The sequence below is a fragment of the Chiloscyllium plagiosum genome, unplaced genomic scaffold (genome assembly GCF_037043375.1).
Source record: "Chiloscyllium plagiosum isolate Xiang-an unplaced genomic scaffold, Cpla_swu_hap1 HiC_scaffold_31, whole genome shotgun sequence".
NCBI classification, from domain to species: domain Eukaryota; kingdom Metazoa; phylum Chordata; class Chondrichthyes; order Orectolobiformes; family Hemiscylliidae; genus Chiloscyllium; species Chiloscyllium plagiosum.
In genome coordinates, this window is record NW_028270169.1 from 30,111,495 (window position 1) to 30,134,646 (window position 23,152).

The window sequence follows — 23,152 nt, forward strand, 5'->3', positions numbered from 1 at the left end:
TGTGGCAAAAATATTAACTGTCAGAAAGATGAATTGTCTCCTTTAAGTCACTAAACAATGCACAATTATCATTTCATGTGTTGCTTTAATAAGTTCCTGTTCTAACTGTTTTACTGGATTTAAAAAATAAGTACATTTAATAAAATATATAATTGACTTAGATTATACTTCAATGGTAATAAAATTCTATTCATTTTAGTGTATTGAATACTTAGATAAACTTTAAATGAATAAATTTAAATGTGTTTATTTGATAAGGGAAATATAGTTTGTCACTGCACTTTTTAAAATCAACCTGTTCAGACAATGATGTGACACACCTGTGGAATAGGTAGGATTTGTAGGCTTTCCAGGTGAGAGATAGGATACTACCACTGCAGCACCAAAGTGGTATTGGTTTATATTTTCTAATCAACCTGTTCACAGATGTCACTGTAAACCCCTGGAGCAGGTGAGTCTTGAACCCAGCCCTTCTTTATCAAAGACTGGGATACTACTACTGAACCACAAGATACTTCAAAGTCTCGGTCTGACATTTTCAAATCAACCTGTTCAGATATTATTACACACATATGGAGTAGTAGGACTTGAAACCAAGCTTCATGGTCAAGATGTCGGGACATTACCACTGTGCCAAGAGAGTCATTCCAAGTCTAGTTATCAATACAAATAAACCTTTATAATTTCCATAAAGGTAGAGCTTTTATGCAATTTTCTTTGTTTTTTTTACCAGTTTCTTCATATTATTTTATCTTAATGACCAAATGAAGAACACTAATTCTCATTTTTAACCAGAAAATGAAATTGGCACCTCCTTGAAAGCTTAACTGTATGTAACGGCACGGTAGCACAGTGGTTAGCACTGCTGCTTCACAGCGCCAGAGACCCGGGTTCAATTCCCGCCTCAGGCGACTCTGTGTGGAGTTTGCACATTCTCCACGTGTCTGCGTGGGTTTCCTCCGGGTGCTCCGGTTTCCTCCCACAATCCAAAGATGTGCAGGTTAGGTGAATTGGCCATGCTAAATTGCCCGTAGTGTTAGGTGAAGGGGTAAATGTAGGAGAATGGGTCTGGGTGGGTTACGCTTCGGCGGGTCGGTGTGGCCTTGTTGGGCTGAAGGGCCTGTTTCCACACTAAGTAATCTAATCTAATAACTGGAAGGTTTTTAAAAGAGCATATTTTTGTATCTATTAGCTTCTAATACTGCTGTTTCAAGCTATCGGACTAAATCGTGCAATCAATCTTTTACATCCTTACATCCACAGGAGGATAAGAAGTGATTCCACAGTAGCTATAAAGCCTGAAGACGCATTTAAATCCATGCATGGTTAAGCAGGATAAGGGTTTGCACAATGTAGCAGTATTTACCATGTTGCCAAGATATCTGGAGTTGCTTATTTCCTATTTCTTAAAGTGAGTGGAAGAATGCATTTCTTGAAGATTGTTATTTCCCTTGTGATCTTCAACTTTTTTGGATTGAAGGACCCTCTTTCAAATAGGTCAGTAAGGACAGAATAGCCCCTCCATTCCCAGTTCATATAATAGTATATGATATTAAAAATATAAAAGGGCTGCTTGCAAAAACGTGTTTTAATGTTTGATCCATATTTGATGCTTGCCTTACTCTACCCAACCTCTGATCAGCATATTCACATTATTCTTCAGATTCCCCTGAAATGACTACAAACCCCTAGGGATCCACAGACCCCAGTTGGGCAGCTATAGCCCTAAAATATCTTTTCAAGCTAGCTTGGTAACAATTTACACGATAAGTACAGAAAATATTGTGAACAAAATCCAATGTATGCAAACAGGGAATAAAAAGAGAAAATCTTTAAGCTGAAATAAGGCTTTCAGCACCAATTAACTCTCCCAATGATGTATGGCAATGTGACCACAGGTCAGAATCTTGAAGTCAAATGGACATTTTCAACTTGCAGTTCCAAACTATGACATTTAAAAGAGAGAATATGCAGTAAATAGGTGGAGTTGTAAACGAAATGGTTTTCTAGAAAGAGATACCCACAGAATGTCACACTCAAAGATGCAACAAACAACAACCTTTCAATGGGGGAAGGAATGAGTCAAAATGGACAGGATTGCAAACTCCCGAGTACAAATATAATAAAAAGAAAACTCATTTTGGCCCAAACTGCTGATACACTTGGTATTTCTTCCTTTGAAAAATAAAGAAGGACATTGTTAAAAAAGCCAGTTTCAACTCTGTTAGACTGTGCTAGTGCAACTGAGGTTCTCATATCCCTCAGTGGGTTAAGGCACTCATGCGTACTAGCCTGGGTTTCAGTGTTACTATGCTGTGAAGGTCACAGTTGAAAAACTGTCCAACATCTTGCAGATAAAGGAACTCTCTCAGAGTATTAGAATTCAGCCACTGGCAAGCCAGAGAAAGAAAACAAAACTCACAAAGGGCTCTCTCACCCTGAAAACTGGAATTCAATTGAGGAGAAAAGGAATCAGAACATCAAAATCTCAAGCAACCTGCAAAACTACGAAAGTGATTGTGTGACTATTAATGCCAAAGATACCAGGAACTTCCACTGCAACAGTCACAATGTTCAGCCATTTGCAATTTATGAACAATTCAGAGACTCTTTTTTTAAAAAACTTTTATTTCTCTGGACTCCTGTCTTATTTCAAAAGCATGCATATGCGTGTTACATTACTAATTTTTCCTCACATTTGGTAATTAATGAGCTCACTCTTTGTTAACGCAAGGAAGCATGGTTAAATCATTTACTTCAAGTTCATTTGGGTCTGGGAGAAAAGTATCTGAAAGGAAAGGAATCCATTTTAAAATTAACATTGTGACCAGTTGAGTAGGTGGGTGAATAAAGAGGGGGAGTCAGTTCACCCTTCCTTATGCAGAAGCTGAACAGGTTGGGATATCCTGTCTGGAACCATAAAAGGGGGGAACATTGGTTGGGGTGTGTCACAATAGCCTCATAATATTTTATGTTATAACTTTTGAACAATTAATAGAGCTGTCTTGCCCATGTTGGTTTCAGTTCTTTCATATGTAAATCCCAGAACATTTTTAAAGTTACATTCTCAAGCTAACTTTAACAATTGGTGCAATATCAGCTCAAATCATGCACTGAAGGTGTAAAGTTAAAGTCTGTCTGTGTCCCAATGTTCAGACTAATTCCAGTTCTTAAAAAAGGGATTTACAGAATCTTACATGGATTCATGCAGTTTTTGAGCAAAATAAAATGTGTTTCTGCAAGTACAAATTCACCCCACAAACTTATATGTTTGTCTGAATGTGTGTGTGAGAGAGAGAGAAGAACTGAGACCAACATAATTTGGACATGCCAGAGTTGGGCTGGGGTGTACAAAGTTAAAAATCATACAATACCAGATTATAGTCCAATAGGTTTAATTGGAAGCACTAGGTTTCAGAGCACTGCTGTTGGAGTATAACCTGACGTATGATTTTTAACTTTGTACACCTCAGTCCAACACCGGTACCTACAAATCATTAAAAGTCACAGAAACTGAAAGAACTGCAGATGCTGTAAATCAGAAATGAAAATAAAAATTGCTGGAAAAGCTCAGCAAGTCTGGCAGCATTGTGGAGAGAAATCAGAGTTAATATTTCAGGTTGAGTCACCCTTCCTCAGGGTTCTGCTGCCAGATACTGAGCTTTTCCAACAATTTCAATTTTTATTGAAAATCACAGAACATAGGAACACAAGGACATGTGTAAACTATTTAGACCTTTGAATTTGTGCTGCTATTTGATTCTATCATGACAAATCCGTACACTGTTGTATGACTGAACATTAATTGTTAAATATCTCTACCAAATATAGATATAAAATTAATAACTGACACAGTATTAACTTCCATTTGTAGAAGAGAATTCTAAACTCCTATTATTCAATTACACATACAGCATTTCTGAACTTCAATGCAGAAAAACCTTGCTCTAAACTATAGCACTGAAGCCCTGGACCCCCCCAAACAACAGAAATAGCTTCACCCAATCTACTCTCTTAGTTCCACTTAATATATTGAAGACTTTGGTAAAATCATCTAACTTTCTAAATTCCAGAAAACACAAACCTGCTTTCTGTAATGTCTCTTCATAAATTAACTCTCGGAATCCAGACATAAATCTAGTAAATCTAAGCTGTCCGAGATCAACATATTGCTCCTAAGCGGAAACTGAACATAGTACTCCCAGTGCAGTCTAACCAGGGCTCTGCAATCTTGTAGAGTGACTTCTAACCTTTTGTATTCTCGTGTGACTCCTGATCCACAGCAATGTGAATGACTTCAAAATGGCCTGACAAGCCACTCAGCTCAACAGCAATTTGCAATAGACAGTAATTGCTGGTCATGCTGTTGACTCCCACATTCCATGACGGAATAAAGCGACCCTCTAGCTATAAAGGCAATCATACTATTATCTCATCCATAACATTCCAACAATCTATATACCTGGACTTCGAAATCTCTTTGCACTTCCGCTGATTCTCACTTTTCCTTTGGTCCAAAAGTTGATGATCCACACTCACCCATATTGAAATCCATTTGGAGTTTTCCTCATTCATTTAATCAATAAGTTCCTTTGTGTTTTTGTACCTCCATTTACACCACATAAGATACCACTTAGTTTGATATCATTAGCAAACTTGGATATTTGGCTCCACACCTTGAATCATTGAAACCTTTTCTAAATGCAGTGAACAGCTGAACCCTCGAAGTATAACCTGGTCGGACACCACTAGTCACAGTCAATTATGGTGCCATTATGTTAAACAGAACTTGCACATAAACTTCCTTGGTCTTTTGTGCAGGTTTGACCATTTTCAAGTGAATTACATTGGTGTATGAGAAACTCTTGGCCAGACCATACTAAATTTCTAAATGGTGCATGGAATGTTATACATTTCTTTTTATAAAAAGCATTTCCTTCCATATGCATTTCAGATTGACAATTAAACGTTTTCATCCTGCTGTGGGGGTCTTTTAATTTTTAGTTTAAATTTGACACATCCATAACAATGTATTACTGCTATTATTGTCACCATTCTTCTTTTATTCATACATGTTGATGTGAAAATTCAGACTAACCGTTCTTGTGAAGCTTCATTTTGGTCTATATGAACAGAGAAAAAAAAATTTCTAGCTGGATCATACAAGTTCCTAAAGAAGGAAGACTCCAGAAATTTACACCAGAAATTTACAACAAAGGTTTAGTCAACCAGTTGATTTACTGTCAGACAGGCTGAGTTTTAAGAAAGACAATTGCATATCACTGCATGTGCAAGATTAGGGAACATAAGAAATAGGAGTAGGAGGAGGCCATCTGGAACTTCAAGCCGGCTCCAACATTCAGTAAAATCATGGATGATCTTTTTCTGGACTCACTTACCTGCCCTTTCACTTTAACCCTTAACTCCTTTATTGTTCAAAAAATTATCTTTGCTTTAAAAACATTCAATGAGGAAACCTCAACTACTTCATCGGGCATGCAATTCCATAGATTCACAACCCTCTAGGTGAAGAAGTTCCTCCTCAATTCAGTCCCAAATCTGCTCCCCCTAATTTTGAGGCTATGCCCTCTTGTGCTTGTTTAACCTGCCAGTGGAAACATCCTCTCTCCTTCTATCTTATCTATTCTTTTCCTAATTTTATATGTTTCTTTAGGATCACCCCTCATTCTTCTAAATTCCAATGAATATAATCCCAACCTACTCAGTCTCTCCTCGGTAGCCAACACCCTCAACTCAGGAATCAAACTAGTGAACATCCGCTGCATCCCCTCTTGTGCCAATATATCCTTTCTTAAATAAGGAGACCAAAACTGCAGGCAGTCCTCCAAGTGTGGCCTCAGCAGCACCCTGTACAGCTGCAACATTACGTCCCTGCTTTTAAAGTCAATCCTGTTAGCAATGAAGGACAAAATGCCATTGTCTTCTTAATTACCTGTTGTACTGACAGACCAACATTCTGTGGTTCATATACAAGGACACTGAGATCCCTCTGCACAGCAGCAAGCTGAAATTTTTTACCATTCAAATCATAGTTCTTTTTACTGTTACTCCTGCCAAAATGGATGACTTCACATTTATTAACATTGTACTCCACCAGCCAGATCTTTGTCCATTCACTCAAACTATTTATGTCCTTTTGCAAAGTTTCACAGTCCTCTGCACTTCGTTCTACCATGCTTCTTAGTGTGATCTGCAAACTTTGACACACTACACGTGGTCTCCAACTCCAAATCATCTACATAAATTGGGAATAATTGCAGTCCCCACACTAATCCCTGAGGCACACCACTAGTCACTGATCGCCAACCAAAAGAGCACTAATTTATCGCCACTCTTTGCTTCCTGTTAGTCATCCAGTCCTCTATCCATGCTAATACATGCATCTTTTCTTCTGCAGCAGCCTTTTGTGCGGCACCTTGTCGAATGCCTTTTGGAAATTTAGATACACCACATTTATTGGGTCTCTGTTATCCACCATGCTTGTAATTTCTTCATAGAATTCCAGTAGACTAGTTAAGCATGACCTGCCTTTCAAGAACCCATGCTATGTCTGCCCAACAGGAAAATTTCTATCTGGATGTCGTTTGTTCTTCCTTGATAATAGATCCAAGCATTTTCACCAATACAAACGTTAAGCTAAGGGGTCTATAATTTCCATCTTTTATCTACCTTCTTTTTATTAATATACCTGCTTCAACCACTTCCAGTAGCAGTGCAAACAGTGGCGTCACATTTGCTGTTTTCCAATCTGCTGGAATTGCTCCAGAGTCCAGTGAATTTTGGAAAATTACAAGTGCGTTTGCTATTTCTCCCGCCATCTCTTTTAGTATTTTGGAATGCAGAAGACTTGTCTACTTTTAACACCATTAGGTTGCCAACACTACCTCTTTCATGATTGTTTTCAGGTCCTCACCTACCTTCAGCTCCTTGTCAATCACTGGCATGTTATTCGTGTCCCCTACTGTGAAGACCAACGCAGTATAATATATTTTCTTCATAATACCTTCAAACCAAAAAGATAATACGTAAGAAAATGATTCAGAGCAGAACCATGAGTAAGTTGATAATGTTCAAGTAGCTTGAAGATATACTGAAACTTGGGATTAACACAAACATATTCTAATTCCTTATTTCTTTCCTCAATTTGTTAGACTTCCTTGATGAAGTGACCAGGAAGGTTGATGAGGGCAGGGTGGTAGACCTTCAGTCAAGATTACAATGGTGCTGGAAAAGCACAGCAGGTCAGGCAGCATCGAGGAGCAGGAAAATTGATGTTGTTGGCAAAAGCCCTTCATCAGGAATGAGGAATTCTTCCAGCACCACTCTAATCTTGAATCTAATCTCCAGCATCTGCAGTACGTCCATCTACACAAAGAGTGGTATGCATATGGAAGTGGTTGGAGCAGGTACATTAACAACATCTAAAAGGTATTTGATAAGGTTCCACATGGTAGGCTGCTCTGAGGGGTTAGATCGCATGGAATCCAAAGGGAGCTGGAAAATTGGATACACAATTGACTTGATGGTAGGAAGCAGAGGGTAATCATGGAAGGATACTTGTCGGACTGTTACTAATGGAATGTCTCAGAAGTCGGTGCCGGGCCCATTGCTGTTTGTTATCTATATCAATAATTTGGATGAGAATGCACAAGGCACGATTAGTAAATTTGCAGATGACACTAAAATAGGTAGTATTGTGGACAGCGAGGAAGGTTATCAGAATTGTAGCAGGACCTTGGTCAGCTGAGGAAGTGGGCCAAGAAATGGCAAATGGAGTTTAATATAGATAAGTGCGAGGTCTTGTATTTTGGAAATTCATACCAAGGCAGGAGTTTCATGGTGACTGGTAGGGCCTTCAGAGTGTAGCGGAACAGAGGGACACTGGAGTTCAAGTGCATGGTCCTCTGATAGTGGCATCACAGGTAGACTGAGCAGTGAAGAAGGCTTTTGACACACTGGCCTTCATCAGTCTGGGAATTGATATAGAGGTTTGAAAATTATATTGCAGTTGTACAGGACATTGGTGAAGCCGCACTCGGAGTACTGCATTCAGTTTTGGTCACCTTGCTACAAGAAGGATGTTATTGAACTGGAAAAAGTGCAGAAGAAATTTACAAGGATGTTTCAAGGACTCAACGATCTGTGTAATAGCAAGAGGTTGGACAAGCTAGGACTTTTTTTCTTTAGAGCGTAGGGGAGATTGAGGGGGCATCTTATTAAAGTTTATAATATTATGGGAGCATGGATGGGATGAATGCACTCAGTCTTTTTCCCAAAGTTGGAGAATCAAGGACTAGAAGGCATCAGTTTAAAGTTAGAGGGCAAAGAACAAAAGAGAACCCAAGGAGCAACTTTTTTTACACAAAGAGTGGTATGCATATGGAAGTGGTTGGAGCAGGTACATTAACAACATCTAAAAGGTATTTGGAAAAATACATGGATAGGAAAGGATTAGAAGGATTCAGGCCAAGTGAAAGGAAATGAGGTTCATGTGGAGGGACATTTTGGTTGGCATGAACCAGTTGGGCCAAAGGGTCTGTCTCTGTGCTGCAGGACTCTATAATCAATAACAAACAAGCATACATTGAATCCTAAAACCATACAACACAATTTTAGGTTGAATATTCTGCCCATTGGCAATGAATATCAAAACAATTTATCCACGGATTGATAAAAGGTAGTTTGAAAAATTATGTTAACATATTTCCTTGTTGCATTTTTCCAGTGGAAGAGTGGATTGACACTGCAGCTAGATCTTCAAAATCACAGTATACTTTTCACTGTATCACTTTTATCTCCCTTGACAGATATAGTTTCACATGCTTTGAAAATGTATGCACGGAGGTTTGATGAGGTAAACCAATAAATTTGCACAGCACAAGATCTCTCAAATGAATAAAAGATAAGGTAAAGTTCTTTTAATGGTTTACAAGCTCTTTGGTGACTGAAATAGGTGGAAAATTTCCAACATAACTGTAGGATCTACTATATGCGTTTGAAATGACAGATATTGCTTTGGTTTGACATCTTATCTGAAATCAAAATAATGGAATATGCAACAGACGAGACAAATCCCAGAAACTCTGGTTGAACTGTACTACGATAGGCTTGACATCCCGATCTGTCTTGGCACCCAAACTGGCTCCATTATATCAAAACCCGACTTCTCCCAAAACTACAAGTGGTCAGGATTGAAGAAGATAGCCTCAGATTCCCAGGAGCCATTGCTCACATTTTGTTTCATTGTCAAATAAATCTGACAGATATGACTGAATTTAAATTGAAGCTTATAAGAGTACAGAGAGACCGAGATAGAGTGAACATGGAGAAAATGTTTCCAGGAGAGAATTGGACATTAGCATACAGCCTCAGAGTAAAGCATGACTCTTTAGAAGTGAGATGAGAAATTTATCCAGCCAGGGAGTAGGGAATCTGTGGAACTCATTGCCACAGAAAGCTGTAGAGGCCGAGTCAATGAGTGTATTTTAAGAAAGTGATAGATAGGTTCTTGATTAGTAACGAGATCAAAGGTTATGGTGAGATGGCAGGAAAATGGGGTTGAAAAACCTTTAAGCCATGATCAATAGGCTGAATGGCCTAATTCTGCTCCGATATCTTATCACAAAATTCAAACACAAGAGTATCTATTTCAGAAGTGGTCATTGATTTGCATGATGAGTTTACTTGGGGTCGCTATTCAACTACACACTGATGGACCACATCATGGAAGCTTTTGTATTTCCTGAAGAGCCCAAATAGTCATTGGGCCATAATCAATTACCTAATCCATAGATGCTTTCAGACATGCTGAGTTGCTCCAAGGGTTCCTGTTTTAACGTGAACATAATAAGTATATCATGCAAGCATTTCATCTTTTTAACAGCATCTTCTAGAACCAAAATTAGTTTTCAGTTCAACCATTCCCAAGTGGCAGCAATAAACGAGGTATCTCGCTGATGGCCACTTGGGTTGCAGATCGTCCTGTTTTGGGTCATTAGACATGATTTGTAGCTAGCTTCACCTTGTCTGACCTCATGTGTGGCTGTTTCTACCCATTTTCTGACACATCTTTCATTTGAAGGGGAGGGGAAAGTATATGGATAACATAGATATGTTATCATACTATGAAGCAGAACTTCATCCATACCTATTTCAGCCACCAAACTGCTGTTGGATACACCTTCACCATATCATTTACATGGGACAGGCTTCTGGCTACAATTAAGTTATGAATGACAGAGGAGGTTTCCTCTTAATTTATCTCAACTAATAAAGATTAAATAGCAACATCTGAAAGCTTCACCAGTGTTTAATCGTGTATATGCAAGGGAGATAGAATCGTCCTGTGCAAAAAGTGATCTTCCAGAGCTGTTCTAAAACATTGATTTTTATACACTTTTTAAATTTGGGAATTGAATTATTTTAATGCACCAATTACGTCGAATACACCTGATTCTCTTGATCTGAACATGGCCAAATTCCATCTTTGATGCTTGAATATTAATTTAACGAGATGGTACATATACACAGGAAAGGCTTGGGGGTGGGGAAGAGAAAGGGTAGGGTGAAAGAGGTAAACCCTACTGTTATGTTTTATTGATGACAAAAAGCTGCCGATGCTGAAAATCTGAAACAAAAACAGAAACGCTGGAAAAACTCAGAAGATCTGCTAGCATCTGTGAAAACAAACCAGAGTTAACATTTCAAGCCCAATGACTCTTAATCTGCCAGACCTGCTAAGCTCCTCCACCAATTTCCAGTTGTCTTCAGTGTTATTTTGATGGTACACCTAATCTTTCTTTACTGGAACACATCTGTTATGGCCCCAGTACAATTGCTTAATGTGTAGGATGGCACATCTGACCTTCTTAGCATTGGAAAGGGGCCATTTGCTCTGGGATTCGCATTGTTCAAGGGAGTGGGGGGGGTGCTGTTGTTGTTTCATTACCCTGTGAGATTCTTTCAGGCTTCTGGGATATGATCATTTGTTTTAATCCTTGCTCCTCTGTTTGTGCCCTGTTGCTCTATTAATATGTCTGACTCCATGCAACCTTACTGTCCTGGGTTAATTAATCTATTCTTTTCCAAAGCTACATTACTTGCTCCAAATATTATCCCACCAAAAATGTATTAAACTTTTATTTTAACTGATTTTTCTCCCTGCAAGTGAAGCATTGGTCTACTCAATTTTTCGACATGAAGTAGCTGAACAACATTCACTGCTTTATATTGAAGTGTAAGGCTTCTACCCGAAGTGTTTGGCCATTTATGAGAGTTACTTTCACTTTGGGAAGGAGCTCTCCCATGAAGGAAAAGAACTCCACTTCAGAAGTTCCCAAATATTCATGTTTCACGATTGGTTACAGTTCCAATACACCAATGTACATGAAATCATAAAAGTAAACTATGGACGTCTCTGAATCTCGGAGTATTTGAATCTGCAAATAATGTCTGTGCTTTTTCTTATCATCAGGTATGCAAGTTCCAATGCTAAGGCTTTGCAGCTGAGGAAGTTAGCCCTCAAGCAAGCCGGTTCCTTTTCTTCTACTGGATCAACAAGAGATAACTACTGGCATTTTGAGCTGGCCAAACACTTCGGGTAGAAGCCTTACACTTCAATATAAAGCAGTGAATATTGTTCAGCTCCTTCATATCAAAAAATTGAGTAGACCAATGCTTCACTCACAGGGAGAAAAATCAGTTAAAATAAATGTTTAATACATTTTTGGTGGGATAATATTTCCAAAGCAAGTAATGTAGCTTTGGAAAAGAATAGATGAATTAACCCAGGACAGGAAGGTTGCATGGAGTCAGACATACTAGTAGAACAGGGGCTGAGGAAGGAAATGCAGGTCCTTGGACTCCTCCATCGCCAGACCATAGCAACACGACAGTTGGAGGAAGAGCGCCTCATCTTCTGCCTAGGAACCCTCCAACCACAAGGGATGAACTCGAATTTCTCCAGTTTCCTCAGTTCCCCTCCCCCCACCTTGTCTCAGTCAAATCTCTCGAACTCAGCACCGCCTTCCTAACCTGCAATCTTCTTCCTGACCTCTCTGCCCCCATCCCCACTCCGGCCTATCACCCTCACCTTGACCTCCTTCCACCTATCACATTTCCAACGCCCCTCCCCCAAGTCCCTCCTCCCTACCTTTTATCTTAGCCTGCTGGACCAACTTTCCTCATTCCTGGAGAAGGGCTCATGCCCGAAACGTCGATTCTCCTGTTCCTTGGATGCTGCCTGACCTGCTGCGCTTTTCCAGCAACACATTTTCAGCTCATACTAGTAGAACAACAGGGCACAAACAGAGGAGCAAGGATTAAAAAAAATGATCATATCCCAAAAGCCTGAAAGAATCTCACAGGGCAACCCCCCACTCCCTTGAATAAGCTTTATCTTGAGTGTCCTCCTCAAAACTGACCACCTAAATTCTTCAAAAATGAACCTGAGCTGATGCTTGTAAAAGGCAGAATTACACAGTGTGCACTGACATACTGGCTTCTTCTGGATCGCTAAGCTTCAGCTGCTTCATGGCAATTCCCGAATAAACACAAGATGAATATTTATGAAAGCACAAAAACAAAAGACCAGCTGGTTTATTAAGCCTATCCAAAATTGTCATGATGCTACTTAAGCACATCAACCTAACCACTCTCTCAATCTCCAAGGAAAAACACAAGAAATAAACAAAGTTAAACTACCAAATCCTTTCTGACTCCAGGAGACAATCATACAAGTTCCAGGAGACCACAAGGTCACACTTCTCCCATAACTATCCATATTCTCCACATAGCTAAAATGGTCAAATATAAGAACTCATCCAGTTTCCTGTTCTCTGCTTGTAGTGAATCTAGATTCACTTAAACTTATCAACAAGTGTGAAAACAATATAGAAAGAAACAAATCAGAATAAGACCATTTGGTCCCTCCAATCCTCTCTGCAATTCAATATTGTTTATGGCTGATTTGCTCCTGGTCTCAACTCGACATTCACACTTACCTTCAATAAATATTGACTGTTATTCTCTATTTGCCCTGCCTATCATACCATTTTTAAGAGGTCGGATTTTAATCTAGTACCATATGGGTATTATTGTTTTTAAGAGTCTGGAAAAGAAAATTAAGATTAGTGAGAGTCATCTCTAGAACATCAACAGCTAGAGAGCAGGGACCCTGGAATATTAATGCAAGGTTGTTAGTACTGTGCAGGGTTTATGACCAGGAATATAAACATTATGGACCATTAGCTTGTTGTTGCTTTAGAATAATCAAGGATTGAGTTTAGTTTAGGAAGGCTCAAAAACTTCCCATTTCTGGCCCCCACAGTCATCTACCAATCACATTCCCAGTTACCTTCCCTCCTCTCCCCTTCCCATTTATCTCTCAGCCCCCTTGGGCCACCCCTCATTCCTATTGAAGAGCTTATGCTCGAAATGTCAACTCTCCTGCTTTTTGGATGCTGCCTGACCGGCTATGCTTTTCCAGCACCATACTCTTTGATTTTGCTAAAGTACCCTGGTGCCTGAACTGTTCTATATTCCATCTAGGAAAACATTTCTACTGTGCTTGTGACTTTAATTCCCCCACCCACTCACCAATGGCCTCCTCCACCGCCAAACTCTAGCCACACGATGCCTGGAGGAAGAATGCTTCATCTTTCACCTTGGGACCCTCCAACCACATGGGCTCAATGTGGATTTCACCAGTTTCCTTATTTCCCCTCCACCTACTTATCCCAGATCCAACCTTCCAACTGGGCACCACCCTCTTGAACTATCCTACCTCTCCATCCTCCTTCCCACTTATCTGCGCCGCCCTTTTTCTCTGGCCTATCACTTTCACCCCCACCTTCATCTACCCATCACATTCCCAGCTACCTTCCCTCCAGCCTATCCCCCTTCCATTTATGTCTCAGCCCCTTCAGCTACCCCCTCATTCCTGATGAAGAGCTTATGCTCGAAACATTGACTCTCCCACTGCTTGGATGCTGCCTGACCTGCTGTGCTTTTCCAGCACCACACTCTTCAAACTCTGATCTCCAGCATCTGCAGCCCTCACTTTCTCCTACTTTAGCAGAATACCAATTTGCGTAATTTCCAAACTAGGAATGTTTGTTTAGAAATCTGCAGTGGACTGAAATGTGAGGATATCTAATCTTTGTTTTCTGAGTATTCGTGGAAGACAACTTCACAGTTTGCAGGATAGAACTAATATGAATCAGCTCAGTTGAACTTAGATTTGAGTTTAAAATCACACACCAGGCTATAGTTCAACAGGTTTGTTTGGAAGCACAAACTTTTGAAATGCTGCTTCTTCATCAGGTGGTTGTGGAGCAGGACCAAAAGACACAGAATTTATAGCAAAACGTTAGGGTCATGCGGCTGAAATATATTAAACAAGGAAATATATTTCAGCCGCATGACACTGTAACCTCATGCTATAAATTCTGTGTCTTTTGGTCCTGCTCCACAACCACCTGATGAAGAAGCAGCATTTCAAAAGCTTGTGCTTCCAAATAAACCTGTTGAACTATAACCTGGTATTGTGCAATTTTTAATTTGGTCCACCCCAGTCCAACACTGGCTCCTCCAAATTAAAGATTTGAGATAGAGTAGTGCTTTCTCTGGATGTGAAATTGTAAATTGATGGCAAATAAAAGATTTTACTTTATGTGTGAAGCTTTTTCAAACTATACTTAGATAGCTTGGTTTGTTTTATTTTATTCTTCCTTTTATGTAATCAACAATTTCATTGCAAGAGAAAATCTGCAACCTGGTGTACTCATTTGTTTTATTTAACATGGTGGTCACTTACTGAAACAAGTAGCTAAATTTCATTTAGGGATCGGACTTGTCCAATATTAACACCAACTGGGATCATAACAATCGTGTGAAATTTACAATCATTTCCTCAAAGATATTTAGAAAATTAAATTGAATGACTCTATTCTTGTGCGGGTCTGTTTGTTCCCAGCATTTACCTCTATTTCCTTCTTGAATGAATATAGTTATGAGAAATAATAAATTTGATCTTTTATTTCAAAAATAAACTTTATTCATTCAAAATATCTATATATACACATCGCCATGAAAATAGTTTGGTTCTGTACAGTGGCATATTAAGAAACAAACAAACATTGGAGTTTGACTCTACCCAGTAAACAAACTGAAGCCATTTCTTATGTGTACAAGACTTTATTTACAAACATGAGGCACCAGAAGGACCCTCATTTCAGCACAAAGACCTCAGATAGTGGTCTTTCCCCACTGCGACTTGATGGCAGCTGCCCTAAGCTTTACTGCCTGCCTTAGCACACAGTCCTGGACCTTGAAATGTGCCAGCCTGCAACACTTGGTCAGGGTCAACACCCTGTTCTGGAAGACCAACAGGGTTCAGTAGACCAAAGAGCATCTGTCACTGCGTTGATAGTCCTTTAGGCTCAGACAATGTTTGTCACTGTGTGTATCCTGGGAAACAGACTGAGAAGCACAGAGTCCTGTATCACAGAGCTGTTCAGGGTGAACCTCAACAAAAAACACTGCATCATCTTCCAGACTTCCTTTGCAAAGGCACATTCCAGAAGATGTGTGGCAGTCTCAAGACCTCCACAGCCACTTTGAGGGAAGCGTGCAGTGGCACAGGCAGACTGAGCGTACGTGAAGGATCTCACAGGTAATGACTTGATGCGATGTCTTAATGCTTGTTGGAAAGTTCTGGTGATGAGGCATTCTGCCAATGACTTTGACAGTCTGCTCAGGCAACCATGTAACAAGATCCACTCTCTCCTTTTCTCCCCGGATCTCTTTTTTTAATTTCAAAATATACTTTATTCATAGAAATAAATCTTTGGTACCTGTACAATTGATCATGTCGTTCATATATATATACATTGCATGTCTTAACATTACAGAGAACAGATTGAATTAATCGAATTTACAGTTATCGTATTTACAGTTCTGTTTATTAACCATCCAGTCTCTTAGTATTTAGCTGAAGCTTCAACGGAACCCAACTGTAACGGGCGCCCTGTTATACGATAGCAAAGGAACCTTCTTTAACCCCCAGTTTATGGAGGTACCATTGTCCATTTGACTGTCCTGTCTCTGGAGTAGCTGTCTGCATCCTCAATGTGAGCACGAACTGCTGGACCCTCACTGGGCTGAGGTAGCTGTCCAGCTCCTCACTGGGATCATTTACCCGCTCTGGTGTCATTGGGCCAAGGCAAGGGTCCGCACCATCCAGTTCTTTGTCTGACAGTGGGACTGTCAGAGGATCACAGCTCTCAGTTACCTGTAGCTGTGGGGCAGTGGGTATCCCCGGGTTCTCACTGGGTGGAGGGTGGACTTCGGGGGGCCCATTACTTTAGATTACATGATTAGCTTTTAGATTTAGATTACATTACAGTGTGGAAACAGCCCTTCGGCCCAACAAGTCCACACCGACCCGCCGAAGCGCAAACCACCCATACCCATACATTTACCCCTTCACCTATGGATAATTTAGCATGGCCAATTCACCTGGCCTGCATATCTTTGGACTGTGGGAGGAAACCGGAGCACCTGGAGGAAACCCACGCAGACACGGGGAGAACGTGCAAACTTCACAGTCAGTCGCCTGAGGCGGGAATTGAACCCGGGTCTCCGGCGCTGTGAGGCAGCAGTGCTAACCACTGTGCCACCGTGCCGCCCATTGTTTCCTGGTTGGGAGGAAATGCCCTCCTCTTCATCTACGGTGCTCTGTCTCTTCTTCTGGCGATGACCCTCCTTGCACCCATCTTCATCAGCCGAGCAGCTGGCTGTACCTCCCGCGTGCAGCTGTCTTTTCCCCCTTTGCTGGGAGACTTTGGGGGCCTGTCTTTTCCTGTTTTTAACAGGTATCCACTCCTCTGCCTTCTCGATTATCTCCTCCTTCATTGCTTCCATCTGTCCAGCTAGAGCTAGGATCAGCTGCTGTGTCTCTCCGCTGGCTGCCGCCTCCTCCGCTCCAGCCTGTTCGTCTTTCTGAGTGCCACCAGACTCCGTTTCCCTGCTGTCTGGGTGCGCCTTGCTGGTCTTTGGGGGTCCACGACTCACATTGCCACCTCCGACCATCTGTGAGTAAGTGGGGCCTCCCTCCTGTCTTGGGCAGGTCTTGTACATGTGGCCCGCCGCTCCGCACAGGTTGCAGATCTTTGCTTCCTGACAGTCCTTGGTCAGGTGACCCTCCTGTTTGCAGTTCCTGCAGATGGTCACCTTGCAATCTGCCGCCATGTGTCCCGACTTCTCGCAGGTTTGGCACACTTTTGGCTGCCCTGCATATATCAGGTAGCCTCTGCTCCCTCCAACTGCGAAGCTTGAGGGTGGGTGGAGGCTGCTCCTGTTGTCATCGACCCTCAGGGTTACCCTGACCTGCCGCTTACTGGTCCAGATCCCGCTCTCTGCATCTCTTGACATTTAAATGAGCATGCTACATTTTAATGAGAGAGAGTAACTGAGCATACATCATATTGGAAATAGGCCCATCTTCACAGCTGTAACAACAGTTTCAGTTGAAAGTAGCTGCTGGAAGATTTGCCTTGCTGCAAGGTAAACACGCATTAAAATTAACTTCAAAACTAAACTTCAATGAATTTTGGAACTCAGTGGAAGTGACTTTGAGCTATTTTCACTTAGATGCAAATTTTTATGGGGAAGAAAAGGAAAACAGCGGTAACGAGAAACCACACTACTTCCTGCTTGTTTCAGTCAATTTTGAGGTACATCCCAGTATCCTCGCTCATTTAAAAATTCTAAAATTAATTGATTAAAAACTATCTTTAAACATGTGAAATGGTGTAAACCTCAGCATACTACCTGTTGGTACAGCGTATGTTGCTTGTGTTTAAGCAGTTTGTAAAGCTTTTATAAAATTAACTAATAAATTAAAAACATATATGATTACACAGAAGAGTCATGCTGCCTGTAAATGTTCCAAAAGCACAAGGCCAATAGAGAAGCAAGCACAAGGTCTCATCCCTTGGTTTATGGTACTTCTTTAGTTAACCTATGGCATGAATAGAAATAGTACCAATAAGAGGTCAAGATTATAAATGTACAGTGGTACTTAGAAAGCAATTCCCCATGTGTTAAGGGAGGTATTAGAACTGCAAAGTCCAGTCATAAAGACTAATTGAATGCAAATGATAGTTTGGACAAGGCTGATGTGTTTTCAACCACTAAACTCTCTCTTGACGTATTCTTATCTTGTTTGGTTGATTACCAACTGAAGAATTTAAAACAAAATGCCACTTCCTTACTTTATTACAACACATGGTTCTTTTTTTTGTTCTTATACTTCCATTGTCTGATCCTCTTTGCAAAATTAAAGGTGGAGCAAGTGATCATCAACATTAATTTGCATTACTCCAGGATACTGGTGTATTTCTTTAAGTGGTTAATAACTGATATTAGGTCTACGATTCAGCCTCTCAACTATGCTCATTGTTTTTGGAGCTGTGCTTAGTTTATGCTCTGGTAACATTGAGATTTCACATTATGGAGAGGTGTGGCTTTAAATCCATCTCTATCATATTATAGCAAGTTTGCCATTAATGTTCTGAAGAAGAGTCAGTGAACCCCAAATATTAACTGTGTGTGTCTCTCTCTATAGATGCTGCCAGACCTGCTGCATTTTCCAACAATTTCTATTTTTGTTGCCAATAATCTATCTTGTTCTTCTCTGCTTTTATTATTCTTTCAAATGTTATCTTTCTTTTTTAGGTTTTGACTTCAGCTTTTCTTTTTAAGTATGAGACCATTAAATGAGAATTGATACAATTTCACTATAGGGAAGAGAATGGGTTTACAGTCCAGCTGATTGCAAGATAATGCTCCCCTAGTTTCAGACTGGATAGTTGTTCAACTGCATAATTTTTTCAAATTTAAAAGAACAAAAACAAACAAAATAGTTGAACAAACTGGTCTTGGAGACAATATGTATAACCAAACATTCAGGTCCCAAATGTAATACAGGGAAGAGACAGAAGACTGAACACAAATGTCACAGGACTGAATTATTAGGAACAATGAGATGAGTTTGGATATTTCAAAAGTATTGTATAGACATATATTAATAAATATTGCAGATGAGTGGAATTGAGACCAATCCTCCAAGTTAATTCAAAACATAAAGACAAGGCACAAATTCAAAGTTGTGACATCTAAAGTTATCAGAAAGTGATGTATCACACAAGTATTGAACAACAGTTCTGAGAAGATACAAGCGACTTGGAAAGATTGTAGATGGTTTTTGGATAAGTGACCCAAGTTCGGCTAAATGACTTATCTTATGACTTACATAAAGTAAAACAGTCACTTTATCCAAAATCAACTCCTTAACTTCAGACAATACTTCTTCATTATCATTATTACAAACCTTTTTTTTTTGACATTGTTCAAATTTATATGGTGCAGTGGCAGTGGTCAATAAGGACTCCAAGACTTTTGCGCATCCCTGATTTGGTTTTCAAAGAAGCTAAACAATTTTATCATGATTTAAAATTTGATATATCAGACGTGGGGAACCACAACTGAAAGATGACGGCTACCGAGTATGTAACCTACTTGCCTCATCGAAAACAAAGCAAAATCAATGAAGAGTTGCATCTCAACTCTAAAGAATGGGATTTCAAACAAGAGATACTTGATTACATTATTTTCTTACAAATGAAATATTGTTATTTGTAAAATTGACTAAGCAGCGGCATTAATAGGTTTGTGATGCAAGAGGAAGGGAAATTCATAAATAGATGCTGAAATTTTACAAACTAACAACTTGCCAATTCAGTTGTTGAAGTTTATTATGCACAAAAACAAAGGAGAGTAGAATAAGGATTAAAAAGTGGACCAGGATCATGTCATCATTCTTTTTTCACAAAAAGTGATTGGTATTTCATGCTGACAGCTCGATGTTTGGGAGTGCTGAGAATGTATCAACATTTACTTCATATCTTGCCTTTTTATCTAATCAGAAACTTTGTTACACACAACCAAGCATCTGAAAACCTTGAAATTCATTGTTGATGGCAAACTGAAGAGAAAACTGTTGATAGAAAAAAAAAGAGAACATAGCAACTCAGGCATTCTACCCTCCCATTCCCACAATGATCATCTGCCCTACCTGTGACATACAGGTCAAGCACTTGACTCTTTTGCATCTGAGAACTAATTTCTAGTCTGAAAGTAAGTCATCCTGTAACTTGAGGAACTGCCTTAAGAGAAGGAAGAAATATTGTCTGGAACACCATGGGAAATGCACTACTCCTGAAGAGCCATGTGTGATTTTATACCCTTTTGAAAAGAGCCTTAGTTGAAAGTCTTTTTCAAAAGACAACACCTACAAAAACAGCACTCCCACAGAACTGCATCATGAGAGTCCTTGGGACTTGAGCACATAACCTTCTGACTAAGAATTGCTATCAAATAATTCTGAACAAATTTTAGTAAGCAATGTTACACATGCCTACCAACTGACACACAACTCATGAAACTAAAGGGCCCTTCTTGGGTAATGTGTTGCGTGGTGTTTTGTTTGTTGTTTTCCGTCTAGCATGTAAATTGACTGCTAAAGAAATTTTACTTGACAACCTTGTTCACTGAAAAGTCTCAATAAGTGGACTGTTCTTTTATGAAACAAGGCTTCTTAGTGTCCAGTTTGTATTTTTGAAATTTCAAATAGCTCCTCTCTAACAGACTTTTTAGCTCAAAGCCTGGTGCTGTCACAATCCTCCAATACAAAGCAAAATTTTGTATCATCTATGAATTCTTAAGAGTCATAGAGCACAGAATGGACCCTTCCATCCAACCAGTCTATGCCAAACATAATCCCAAACTAAACTAGTCCCACCTGCCTGCTTGGCCTATATCCCTCCAAAAATGTCTTATTCATGTACTTCTCTAAAATGTCTTTTAAACATTATAACTGTATCCACATCCACCATTTCCTCTGAAAGTTCATTCCATACACGAATCACTAAAAAAATTGCAGTCTTTTTAAAATCGTTCTCCTCTCACCTTAAAATTGTGTCCCCTAGTCTTGAAATCCCCCACCCAATGGAAAAGACACCTGCTATTTGCCTTATCCATGCCTTTCTTGACACATAGAAACCTATATAAGGCAACCTCTCAATCAACTACACTCCAGTGAAAATAGTCCCAGCCTATCCAGTCTCTCCTTATACCTCCATTCCCAGCAACATCCTAGTAAATCTCTTCCCAACGCTCTCCAGTTTAATAATATCTTTCCTATAACAGGGATACCAGGACTGCACAAAATACTCCAGAAGAGGCCTCAACATGTCATCCTAACTTCTCTACTCAAAGGTCTCAGCAATGAAGACAAGCATGCTAAATGCCTTTTTAACCAATCTAATGTGATGCAAACTTCAAAGAATTGTTTTATTGAGTAAAAATATATTATACAAATTTTAAATTGAATTGCATGTTCATTATTGATTATTTCTAGCCGATATTCCACGTTAATTACTCTTAACATGTGTAAGGCTGCTCATTAAATAAACTGTTTGACATATTTTCATCTTCAATAATAATGAATATTAATTTTGGCTGCTCATTCGACGAACTCCTGGAAATGTTTGCTTCTTTGATATGATACATCTATAAACTTTAAACTGCCCGCGACAGATTATGCAATTTTCTGTTCAGTTTATTAAAAATCTGTGATGTCACATAATACTACGGCACAAAAAGAGATCATTCAGCCCACTGTATCGGTGTTGGCACAATAAGAACGAGCTATTGGGCCATGTTCTGTCCCTGCAGGCCTGCAAGTATAGTACTGTACATTCTCAATAAGACTTTACCCGAATTCCTTTGCAAAGTTACCGGGTGAATCTGCTTCCACCACTCTTTCATTACTCAGTTGAAATGGCTGTTTGTGTATGTGGAAAAAATACTCTCATCTTGCGTTCTTTTCGTCCACCATCTGACATCGTACTCATGAAAATAAAACTGCAACAAATAAAAAGTAAAGTTGTCCTTCCAAGAGTAACTAGCCAACTTGGAGAAAAGCGCAACATCTGACGAAGACAGCACCTTTTGCAATATGGCCGCAAACCAGCGCTTTGGGGAACAGTGGAAGCGGAGGAGGAGAGAAGGTGAAGGGACGCATGCGCACCCTCGCTGTGTGGTATCGCCGTTGTTGTCGGCACCCACGTGACTTCACGCGCTGGTCATGTGACTCAGTATGGAGGTTGTGGACAATCCTGAGGCCGGGCTTTGACTGAGGGAGAAAAGTAGAGACTGAAGGAAGAAAACAAAGTGAGAGAAGGAAGATCAGCACTTACAATAATAACACTGAGATGAGGGGAATATGGGCGCTAAGGAGTCAAGGATAGGTTTTCTGTCTTACGATGAAGCGGTGAAACGAGGTGAGGTCTCACGATGTTTGGGTTTGTTTTTTGTATTTTTTTTAAAAATGAAATAATATTTGAAAGCCGGCGGTTATGTTTTCGGTTTGCCCCTTAATGGTGCAGTTCCTTTAAGATAGCATTTCACCACCATGACAGGGATGCTGTCTATGCGCGTCAATAAAGACACGGAAACTCCGTTCTTTTGGGGCGGGGGTGGACTTTATATAGACGACACTGATTTGCTGTTATTTTTTGAAATCCAGCTTTATAAATGCCTGAATCCGCTGTAAGGGCGAAAGTGGGAAGGTGTCTATTTATTTGTCGTGCTTTTCAGGATCTATTTTAAAGATGCATGTACACCAGACTAAAGGGTGGGTCTGTGTTGATCAGGAGTTTCGATCCCTGGTTTGCTTGAAATTGAGAGAAATCTATTTTGAATCGCTGTATTCGAGGGCTAACGATGTCTTTGTGTCGCCTGAATTTTCTGAATCTCTGGATTTTAGGATGTTTTCATAACCCAAGAGATTTCTTAGCCATTCGCGGGGAAGAGTAATTTTCAGCGTAGTACTGCGTATCTACGATTGGGGGTATTTTTGTGAATTTTGAAATCTAGCAGGAATGAATTCACATAAAACCCCTTTAATCTTTTAAAAACGTTCCTAACACAACAATTTGCTCTTGCCTGTTTCTCGAGCCTATATGATAAGCAAACAGAATATAACCGATTTTTTTACGACGAAATT

The 23,152-nt window shown here is 39.9% G+C and overlaps 2 protein-coding genes across 9 annotated transcripts in view; one reads left to right on the forward strand and one right to left on the reverse strand.

Moving 5' to 3' along the window:
- Nucleotides 1-22,095, reverse strand: part of LOC122564053 (uncharacterized) — a 124,053-nt gene extending 101,958 nt beyond the window's left edge. For 2 of the 5 annotated variants that reach the window (XM_087977389.1, XM_087977388.1), the window contains exon 1: nt 21,861-22,095. In XM_087977389.1, coding sequence (XP_087833515.1) covers nt 21,861-21,912 — 52 coding nt within the window. In that variant the 5' untranslated portion in view covers nt 21,913-22,095. Of the gene's footprint in view, nt 1-6,938; nt 7,025-14,815; nt 17,468-21,860 lie in introns of those variants that run through there. The other 3 variants (XM_043718529.2, XM_087977387.1, XM_087977386.1) reach the window with 3 other exon arrangements.
- A 150-nt stretch (nt 22,096-22,245) lies between these two features.
- usp32 (ubiquitin specific peptidase 32) overlaps nt 22,246-23,152 on the forward strand; it is a 214,057-nt gene continuing 213,150 nt past the window's right edge. For 3 of the 4 annotated variants that reach the window (XM_087977391.1, XM_043718523.2, XM_043718524.2), the window contains exon 1: nt 22,246-22,427. In XM_087977391.1, the coding sequence (XP_087833517.1) occupies nt 22,370-22,427 (58 nt within the window). In that variant the 5' untranslated portion in view covers nt 22,246-22,369. The remainder of the gene's footprint in view (nt 22,428-23,152) is intronic. The other variant, XM_043718522.2, reaches the window with a different exon arrangement.